This window comes from Drosophila yakuba, chromosome 2L (genome assembly GCF_016746365.2).
Source record: "Drosophila yakuba strain Tai18E2 chromosome 2L, Prin_Dyak_Tai18E2_2.1, whole genome shotgun sequence".
Taxonomy (NCBI): Eukaryota; Metazoa; Arthropoda; class Insecta; order Diptera; family Drosophilidae; genus Drosophila; species Drosophila yakuba.
In genome coordinates this window covers 24,495,789-24,506,547 of record NC_052527.2, presented here as the reverse complement: position 1 = coordinate 24,506,547, position 10,759 = coordinate 24,495,789, and the positions used below count along the sequence as shown (strand labels likewise).

The 10,759-nt window shown below is 41.7% G+C and overlaps 1 protein-coding gene across 1 annotated transcript in view; it reads right to left on the bottom strand.

The window, feature by feature from the left end:
• Positions 1-7,905: 7,905 nt before the first annotated feature.
• The window catches only part of LOC6539140 (troponin C), a 32,262-nt gene continuing 29,408 nt past the window's right edge, over positions 7,906-10,759 (bottom strand). The window contains exons 2-4 of the mRNA XM_002086000.3: positions 8,590-8,617; positions 8,139-8,534; positions 7,906-8,081 (exon numbers count right to left, since the gene is read on the bottom strand). Of these exons, the coding sequence (XP_002086036.2) occupies positions 8,047-8,081; positions 8,139-8,534; positions 8,590-8,617 (459 nt within the window). The 3' untranslated portion in view covers positions 7,906-8,046. The remainder of the gene's footprint in view (positions 8,082-8,138; positions 8,535-8,589; positions 8,618-10,759) is intronic.

Here is a 10,759-nt window from a genome sequence, read left to right as displayed (position 1 = left end):
CCACGATCAAAGCTCGGACTCGCAATCCCGAAACACAGAAGTATTAGATTTCAATAAACAAAATTATAAGAATCTGAGAGCACTTGTATCCAAGAGCGAATTCACTTGAATCCAAGAGAAATGCAAAGACTATTAAAGTCAGCAACTCCAAAGCTTTCTCTCTTCATTTGATCAGAACCCTAAAGTCTAAAGTCCATATTAGAAAAGCTGGAAACCGAGGCTTGAACGTCAATCAAATCAGAGTTCAGTTTGAGGCCTAATTATAATCGGTCGGTGTTCTTCTCAACTAAAAGATATTGTAATCATTCAGTAAAATAAAATATGAGTATTGCGATTATTTAATAATATATATTTAGGAGGAGTGTGTGTGAAGTGTTTAACAACGGACGTGGGAAGCAGGACACGTGGACAAAGGTGGAGACAAGGAAGAAGGTACGCCTATCGCGGAGACCCGACTCTGCTATAGTCGAAGCGAAGGAAAAAACCTAGAGCGAGGTTTTGGCTTTGGTCACCAGGCGAAGCGACGGACAACTGCAGGAGTTGGGGAGGAACGTGCACAAGGTCCGCTGTACAGCTAGCGGCAACCTCCTGCTCGAGCTAAGCAGGGATGGAGAGAAGAGCGCATCGCTGATGAAGAGCGATCTGGAGGCGGTGCATCTGTGAAAAAATCGAGGTTACAATTCCTCTCGATCTGCGACTTGGACCCACTAGTCGCTAAAGAGGACCTGTCAAAGGCGTTGGTGGGCCTGTTCCAAGTTGGGGCAAGCTCGATAAAGCTGAAAAGCCTCCGACCTTCAGGGATATCCAAACGGCAGTAGTGGGCCTGCCGACTGCGAAGTCCAAGCTGACGTAGCGCTATTAAGCAAGCCGTATAAGAAAACCCCCGGGGCAGACAACATATGGACGGAAAGAGAAGCGCCGCGATCCTGACGAACAAGCCGACTAAGAAACCTGCGCAAAGTCTCATTCTTTGTAAGGGGGCTGGTTGGCGACCTGTGCCTATACAGCTGCTATCTACCACCACGCCTTTCTCTTGAGGAATTTTCGGCAGTCATAGACGAGCTGGCTAATGACGCAAGAGGCGAGCGGAACTTCGCTGGGGACTTCAACGCCTAAGAAGAGGAGTGGGGCTCAGTCCACACGAACGCAAGAGGGCGAACCCTTCAGAAAGCCTTCGCGTCTATGGACGTAGCTCTCCAGGCTGGACATTGGACACCACAAAACTGAGGACCTCGGTTAACCGCTATCTAACCGCAAACAGGTAGAGACATCCACCATCCGAGTCGGAGACACCACGGTCAAGTCGGCGCGAGCGATACGATACCTAGGGGTTTTGTTAGACACTAGGCTAACGTTCAAAGAGCATCTGGCGGAAGAAAACAGGAAGGCGTCGAGCGTCGCTAGGGCTCTAGCGCGAATAATGCTCAACTGCAGGGGCCCAAGGCAGGGACGTAGACTACTCTTAAAGTCCGTCTGCAGGGCAACAGCGCTATACGCAGCCCCAATATGGGTGGAAGCTTCGTAGAAGAGGTCCTACAAAAGGGGCCTGGAATCGACGCACAGGCTGTGTGCCCTAAGGGTGTGCTCCGGCTTTCGGACAATCTCCGACACGCAGCCCAATTTATAGCGGGAACTCTGCCTAAAGTCTTGCTGGCCTTGGAGGCGAAGGAGATATACCACGAGGTCAAGAAGATTGCAGGACATTGCAGCACTGCCTAGAAGCGAGCCATAAAAGCCAACGCCAGAGCTAACAGCTTGGAAAGGTGGCAAAGACAGTGGCAGCAGTCGACGAAGGGACGATGGACCTTTAGGATCATCCCGGATGTGGTCACATGAACGCGAAGACGGCATGGCGAGGTAAATTTTTGGCTCACCCAAATTCTAAGCGGGCATGGATGCTTCAGGAGCTATCTGGCTAGGTTTGGCCACGACAACGACAGCCACTGCCCAGAGTGCGGCGTCGATGAGACGGCTGAGCTCAAAATTTTTAATTGCCAGTGATTTGACCGCGACAGGGAAGGCTTCATGGAGGACATAGCAGACCCGTCGACTCTAGGGGAGCGCATGATCTCGGACCAGACCTTCTGGGCTCAGATCAGCTACTTCGCTGCAGTGGCGATGAAGAGGCTGCGTGTAGCGGAAAGAGAAATAGCCGCTCGGAGACAACAGGATCCTAGCTAGGGAACACTGAGCGCATCCTGGCCCTGCGAAGCATAGCCTCGCGGTAGTACCGCAGGGACTCCAGGATTTTTCGCACCACATAACAGTGTTGAGAAACTGTTGGATTTCAATTCTAAAACGAGTGGCGAAGCTCATGACATGGTAACCAAATCCCCACTCACAAATGATGTCTTCGTTTCGGCTTGGTCAAATTTGACACAACGTTTTGAAAATCAACGTTTGTTCAATAGCCAACTGAAAGTCCTCTTCGACCTTCAAAACATCTCGCATTGGGGTTGTCTTTTGGTGTATCTGTGTTCCTCCAAACTACCCAAACTCAGAAACTTTTTCATCGTTTCCTGGGTTGAATTAAACTCCTTCCTTTAAAAGAGGGATATAACTCTCGAGGCTATTGAGGATAATAAAACTAATTGTACCGCACAGAACTTCCAGAAGTCCAAAAACGATCCTGTTCCTCCGAAAAGGATCCAATAATTCGGGAAGAAGGTTAATATCAAACCACAGACGTGCAAACTGTGCTCCAAAGAAAATCATCCGATCCGTTTATGTCCGCCGTTCCCACAAATGTCCGTCCAAGATCGCAAGGCTCGTGCTTTGATCGACTCCGGATCTGAGGCGACCTTTATTTTAGAATGCATGCTTAACATAGTAAAACCCATTTTCCAAAATGTTCATGCACAGGTATAAGGTCTTAACAAAGCCATAGCTGTAAGACCTTAGCAGTTATGTCACTTGGATATTGTCTCTCCATCCAAACCTCGCATCAAGATCGAAGGTTCGGCTTCCATCTTGACTCAGCTGGCTGGCAATCTTCCATCGTATCCGATGCCTCCCAACTTCGTAAATCAAATTTCTGATTTATCAACGTTTGTTCAATAGCCAACTGAAAGTCCTCTTCGACCTTCAAAACATCTCGCATTGGGGTTGTCTTTTTGTGTATCTGTGTTCCTCCAAACTACCCAAACTTAGAAACTTTTTCATCGTTTCCTGGGTTGAATTAAACTCCTTCCTTTAAAAGAGGGATATAACTCTCGAGGCTATTGAGGATAAGAAAACTAATTGTACCGCACAGAACTTCCAGAAGTCCAAAAAAGATCCTGTTCCTCCGAAAAGGATCCAATCATTCGGGAAGAAGGTTAATATCAAACCACAGACGTGCAAACTGTGCTTCAAAGAAAATCATCCGATCCGTTTATGTCCGCCGTTCCCACAAATGCTTGTGCTTTAATCGACTCCGGATCTGAGGCGACCTTTATTTTAGAATGCATGCTTAACATAGTAAAACCCATTTTCCAAAATGTTCATGCACAGGTATAAGGTCTTAACAAAGCCATAGCTGTAAGACCTTAGCAGTTATGTCACTTGGATATTTTCTCTCCATCCAAACCTCGCATCAAGATCGAAGGTTCGGCTTCCATCTTGACTCAGCTGGCTGGCAATCTTCCATCGTATCCGATGCCTCCCAACTTCGTAAATCAAATTTCTGATTAACCACTGGCTGATCCTTCCTTTTACCGGAGTTCGCAGATCAACGTGCTTATTGGCGCAGACATCCTCCCGGCTATTCTCCTAGGCGGCTCCAGATCCAATTTTTGTGGGTCACTTCTCAGTCAAGAGACCATTTTCGGGTGGATCCTTTCAGGTCCTGTTATAGATCCAGCCAATACCAGGATTATTTCGGCGTTTACCACACGCGTCCTAGTAATGATAGCGACAACTTTTCCTTGCCACATCACGCAGTGCTTAAGCCTGATAGTATAACCACGAAGCTATGCGTTGTATTTAACGCCTCCAGTCCAACATCCAATGGACAAAGTCTCAAGGACGTTCTTCATCCAGGACTAGTCCTCCAATCTGACCTTACGATTCAGATTATTAAATGGCGTTTTATCCGCTTCAATTAAGTAGTCCGAGTAATTGCGATTATGCAAAAAGTCCGATATAATATTTCCTTTCGAATTTAGCGTGAACGGCGTGAACAGTGCACCCAAAGAGCAGGATTTGCGCCATAGTACCACTACTTGTGCTCCAGGAAAGGGATTCCAAGGTCTAGTACGTTGGCTAACATTAATCCGATCCAAGATCCAAAGCAAATTTTGTGAGCATGTGGACGTGTGAAGGCGTCAGAGTGCATCCGTTTATCCTTCCACATTTTTACTAACAAGATTTAATTACATGGCGCGAGCCAGCCCATGACACAATCCAAGTTTGGGGTTCCGAAGTTAAAAAATTTTGTAAGAGCCTCCAACGTTATGATTGAAGATTTCTTGGAGGCAACCAGATTCACGGTGGTCACCCATAATAGCCACCAAAAGATAACGTGGCACTTCAACACCCCCGGAGCTCCACATATGGAAGGTATCTGGGGAGCGGGGGTCCAGAGTTTTAAAACTCTTTTCTATAAGGCAATTTCCTCCTACAAATACACCTTTGAGGAGCTTTTAACCCTCCTGCGTAAAAGAGAAGCATGTCTGAACAGACCACTCTCTCCTTCAGCCGAGGATCCGACTGATCTGTTGGCCCTTACTCCAGGCCATTTTCTCATTGGTGGGCCGCTCCCTCAGAAACTGAGCCCGAAATCCAGTCCGATGCGGCGTTCATCATCAATCGATGGCTTAAAGCTCAAAGGCAGCAGATCTGTTTGCGATGGAAGAATGAATACCTCCGGGTACTGCACAAACGTAACAAATGGCAGTATCCTGTAAGGAACATTGAGATAAATGATATGGTTGTCATAAAGCACGACAACCTCCCACCCAATGAGTGGCGCCTGGGAAGAGTGAACGGCGCTCATCCAGGCGCAGACGACCTCGTCCGAGTAGTCGACCTCGTCACAAGCACAGGAACAGTCAGGAGACCAATAGCGAAACTGGTACTTATTCCGACCCAGCTGTGATTCCGGATCTCTCCTCCATTTACGTTCTTTTCATGTTTGCGTCCCTCCAGTGTTCCGTAGAATAATTGTCAAAATTCTGTATATCCCCTACAATGGCCAGATCGACTCGGCTATTGATTCTGATCAAGTATATATATACCTTATATGGTCGGAAACGCTTCCTTCTGCCTGTTACATACTTTTCAACGAATCTAGTATACCCTTTTACTCTACGAGTAACGGGTATAATAAAGGGTACACGACAAAGTACTAACCCAAACAAACAAATTAAAATAGTTTTTGGAGTTCAACAATGTTTTTTTTTCAACTAATTCCACTGTTTTCATAACTCACTGCTATTGTTATGAACAGCTGTAAACAGCACCTTGTTGTTTAAATTAATAATGTAAAAAAAATTAAGAACATTTTAAATATTAAATTTATTTGTTTTTGTTTAAAATAAAATTAAATTTGTCAACATTCACTTACTTTTTTAAATATAAGTTTAAAGTTGCAGCTCATGAGCACTGCTATTTTTATGAACAGATCTGCTCTGCGCAAAATAGCGGGAAGCTTGCAAAAATATATGTATGTATGAGGAGCGGAAAAAAGGCAATGTATTTGGTTATAAGTATAAGTATGTCGAAACCATTTTTTATTTATTTTTAGAAACTGTTTTTTTTTTATTAAATTTGGATATTTAGTTAATTTACTTTGCGTCTCTTTATATTTATTAGTTGTATAATATTTATATTTATAAATTTAAATAATTTGTGTGTACAGGTATATTTATACCCGTTACACGTAGAGTTAAAGGGTATACTAGATTCGTTGAAAAGTATTTAACAGGCAGAGGGATCAATATCCGAGTCGATCTGGGCATGTCCGTCTGTCCGTCCGTATGAACGCTGAGATCACAGGAATTACAAAAGCTAGAAAGTTCAGATTAGGCATACTGACTCCAGAGGCATAGACGCAGAGCAAGTGTGTCGATTCATGTTGCCACGCCTACTCTAACAACACTTTTGAAAAATGTTTTGATATTTTTTCATTTTTGTATTGGTTTTGTAAATTTCTATCGATTTGCCAGAAAACTTTTTGCCACGCTCACAAAGCTTAGCTAATGAGGGGTCTTATTAAATGCAGTATTAATCATCGTAGATATACTATACGAGATTCAAATCTAGTTCATCTGCACCAGGGAAGTTTTGGGAATGATTTCCGCTGATGGTCTAGACCCAGGCTTGAGTTTCCGTTCTAGTTCTTTTCCAATCGAACCGCCTGGGCGTGAAGTCGTAAGCATTTCGTCTTTGAGCTAGGCATTTTTTTTGGTTAAATTTTTGGCCTACGGTCGTGGGAAAAAAAAGTGCGGAAATAAAGAAAGCAAGTGAGTTTTCCACAACTCTAAAACGGTTCGCGGTTTAAATTTTTACGTGTCATTTCCTAGGCGGAAATGTTCTAATTGAAAATCGTTGCCTGGCGCAGTCATTGAGCAGCAGCGCCATCGAGCAGCAGTCCCCAAGGGTCGACAGGGGCATGCTAAGGTTAGTAAATATATATATAAATATATTTATATTAGCTTAGCTTATGCGAAGGTTCTTACTTTTAAACGTTCATAGAAAGAACGCTAGTCAAGCGTTCCTGGGAGCACCCCTTCGAGCGGGGATAAAGCTTAGAGAAGCAACCGTATATATTTAAAACTTACGATTTTTATTTAATTTAATGGTTGGAAAGATATATTAAAATATTAAAACAAATGTATGGTTAGGAGTTATGAATACACCGAGAGAATGCATCTGCTGAAGAAAACCAAAAATAAATAAAAATTCTTGCCTACTTCTGTCGGACCTAATCCTATACCAGCGTGAAATTTTCCAACCTGCGAACTTACACCGAGAGAAATTTTCTGAATAATTTTTATCCGATATTGCACAAATCACTCAGCAGCAGTAACAGCAAATTAAAGCTTAAGCTTTAAACATCTCTGTATGATTGCATATGTATATATGTATATGCATAGATCACGTCGGCAGTAACAGCAAATTTAAATTGAAGCTTTATATAGTTTTGTATAATTTGCATTATATATTTGATCACATGAGGGTCACCAAAATGTTGAGCTAATAAGCCTTTTTACCAGCCTTTTCTGCAAAATGATAGAGATTTTTATGGTATCGAATTCAAACGGTTTAATTTAATAAGTTTCTAAACAAACTATAAACAAAGAGAGAGAGCGCGAGAGGGAAGAGCTTAGATGCTTAGATCTGCATAGATAACAAAGATAAGGTTAGGTTAGGTTAGGTCGGAGGGCCTTCACGGGGCCGCGCATAGGCCAATATGGTTCGTAGCTGTCCGAGTGTTTTTTTATGGACCTAGAGAATGTTTACGCGGTTTTCGAAATCTTTTATGATCGAGGTATTTTTCGCGAAGGCAAGTAGTTCGCCCGCCTTCTTCCTGGAGGCATCTTCTAGCGATGCCAGAACAAGAGCGCCTAGGTAGCTTATACTTGCCCTTGTTAGGGCCGGACATTTGCAAATGAGATGCTCCAAGGTTTCGATTGCCTCGAATTAATCACATTTCCGGCAGTTGGCGTTGTCGGTAATGCCCAGTTTGACTGCGTGTGCCGCAGCTAGGCAGTGACCTGTATGAATTCCCACTAACAGCCTGCAGTCTTTCCTTGGAAGATGGAGCACGTAATGACTAAGTTTTGCGTTCTTTGCACATGATTTTTGAAACAAAGATAATAATGTTGAACAGTGTCACCAAAGTTGACGTGTTTACAAATAACAAATTGAAGAATTTCTAGCAGCTGCAATACCCGAAGGAAACAGTTAGTTAAATAAACCATATTTTACGTTTTCATTCGATCAATTTACTTTTTAACTTTACGAAAATTAATTTAATGTTTTCTCATGTTTTACAATTTTGATTGCATAGAAAATTTTGTTGAAGCTGAAATACTTATTTCGATGTACTTTTTTAATTCGGCTTTAATCATCGCCACCAGTCATTACTTCCATAAATTCTACAAAATAAAAAATGTCATAAAATAACAAATCGTTCATAAATCAGATCTATATACCATCAAAATCAACAGTACCCGATCCATCGGAATCGATTTCCTCAATCATCATGTCCAGATCGTCATTTGTCAATTTATCATCTAGTTCGCGCAGAATTTCACGAAGAACACCAGTTGTTATATATCCATTTCCTTCTTTGTCGTAAAGGCGAAACGCTTCCTTTAATTCAGCCATCATGGCTTCGGCGTCCTCTTCAACAAGAAAGCGGGCGGCCAGTGTGGTAAATTCTTCAAATTCAATTTGACCTGAACCATCCTCATCGACTTCAGCGATAATGTCAGCAAGAGTTGCATCATCAAGTTGATGTCCCAACATGCTAAGTATCGTACCCACCATGGCTGTGTTGATATATCCATTTTTTTCTGGGTCAAAAGCATTAAATGCATTACGTAGTACTATTTAAAAATGATTTTTAGATAAAGAAATGAGTAAAATGTATTATAAACTTACATGCAGTTTGCTCCTTAGTCAATTCATCCTATGAAAAGAAACGTGACTATTTAGAAAAATACAGCATACGGCATAATACTAAAATAAAATGTAATTAAATTATCGATCATCCCCCTGGTTAAATTTTATGCTTTTATGTGTAACTTGATGTCATCAGCCAATGGTTGGTTGTTAATCATAAAGGGCACATTATGATTTATATCTATACTAATATCAACGCTTATATAAGACTAGCAGATATGGAGTCGAACGCCGTGCACAATAGATGGATGTCACAAAAATCCCTTCCTACTGAAGGAAGCTGTCTTGTTCTTTGAAAGATGGTATTAAAAATTTACATTCATCCAAAATTTAATTGTATTTTATAAATGCTCATGTATATATTATATTTTTCACATCCGGTACGAGCCATTTTTGAAAACAATTGATCCTGTTTTTCGCCGACTATATATTGTCTTTCAAAACTAGCAACAAAGAATATGCTATGTCCGCAATTAGCGAGTGTCAAATTGCCAAAATATAAGTAATTCTATTCCGGTAGTAAGCAAAGTTTGTCAAATGGCCACTAACTTCACAAAGGGATATGTCGAAATATTACTTCCAAATGGGAAGAAGTCACTGAAGCACACAAAAAGCTATAGTCGGCTGATGAAATCTTTAGCTTACTAAAAATGGGATTCAGAAAGGTTAAAGGCTTCTGGACCCAGCATTAGCCAAGAGTCGGCCAAAAACGATGATTATGTCGTGTCAGTGAAGACTGACGAACGGTAAAAAAACTAAATATTTAATGTTGTAATAAAACTAATTATTAATGTTGTTGTAATGTTATTTATATAAGATTTATAAGCTATCACTATTTCCTCATCATGAAACCTTATAGATTTATTGCGGTATGTAATGTATTCAGCTCTTGTATGACTTATCCAGTTTCAGTTTCGCTAGAAACACCAATGCTATAGTGATGAAGCTAGGAAAGATCGCCAAAGATTTGGTTTTTGTGGTCTTGTTGTCGGATTTTTTCTAGATCTAAAATCCTAGCCAAGCGTTCCCACCTAGGAGAAATATTTCACAATTTCCCCCATTCGGGAAGAGAACTGAACTTTGCCAATTACTAGATTACAATTTTCTTGTGAAAGATTTTGGACGTTGGACTGGATTGTCAAATGCTAATAATCTCAACGCAATCAACCAGTTGTATCCGCTTGGCTTTTTGATGTGTGAATTACGTACATAACACGCTTGAAGTCATTGATGCGGAGGCGCATGATCTCCTGATCTTGCTTTTTTCTTTCCCTGTTTTTGTATCACCCGCCAAAAAACTCCTCACGAGTCTTAATCTAAGCTAGCCGGGCTATTGATGTGTATGTTATTGAGATTTAAAATAGCTGGCAATGCGGGTAAAATTTTGGCTGGATATGGATACATACATACCATACCTATATATCTGAACTTAAAACAATTTCACAGCTCAAATTACGGCTGGATGTTGAACTGTCAATGTCGAAACCATTAGAGCAATGTGTGTTTATAGCATGTATTACATGTTCTAAGAGAACATGCAAGGCATGGAACACCCCGACACTTTTGCCTCTGGCATTGCCCACCTCATATAACGTTTTGTCCATGTATTCCCATTTGTTCCATTTTAACCGGTAGGCCTAAGTCTAGGTCTGCTAATTGTATGTCGCCTAGTTTTCTTAAAACCGGGTATGCAAAGCCTTGGGTGATCATCCTTACCCCTCCGATTGACTCTTGTAGGTTACTTCAAAAGGAAACTGAATATTCAGCTATATTCCGTAGGTACGGTCCCAGAAAGTCTATAAAAAACCCTTTGGACGGGTTGTTCCGTTACTAGCTTCTCTACCATAGGTGGGCGGAAATTCTTGTTGATGGTTTTGCTGACGTTACATACTTTACACCCTTTCATTCTCTATTTTGCGTCGTTCATAGCGTCATTTGTGGATAACACCATTCGTTATATGATGTTGATATGTTTTATCCTTCTGATGTTTGAATATCCGGGCAATTGTCCGCGTTTAGTTCAACGGTCTGAAGCAAGTAGATAGAAGAAAGTGGAGTTCAGGTCGATGTGAATGTCTGGATTTTCAGCGTCCGTTTTTTGTACTTCATTCATATGGATTCGGGACAGGGTACCTGGAGTCACATTCAG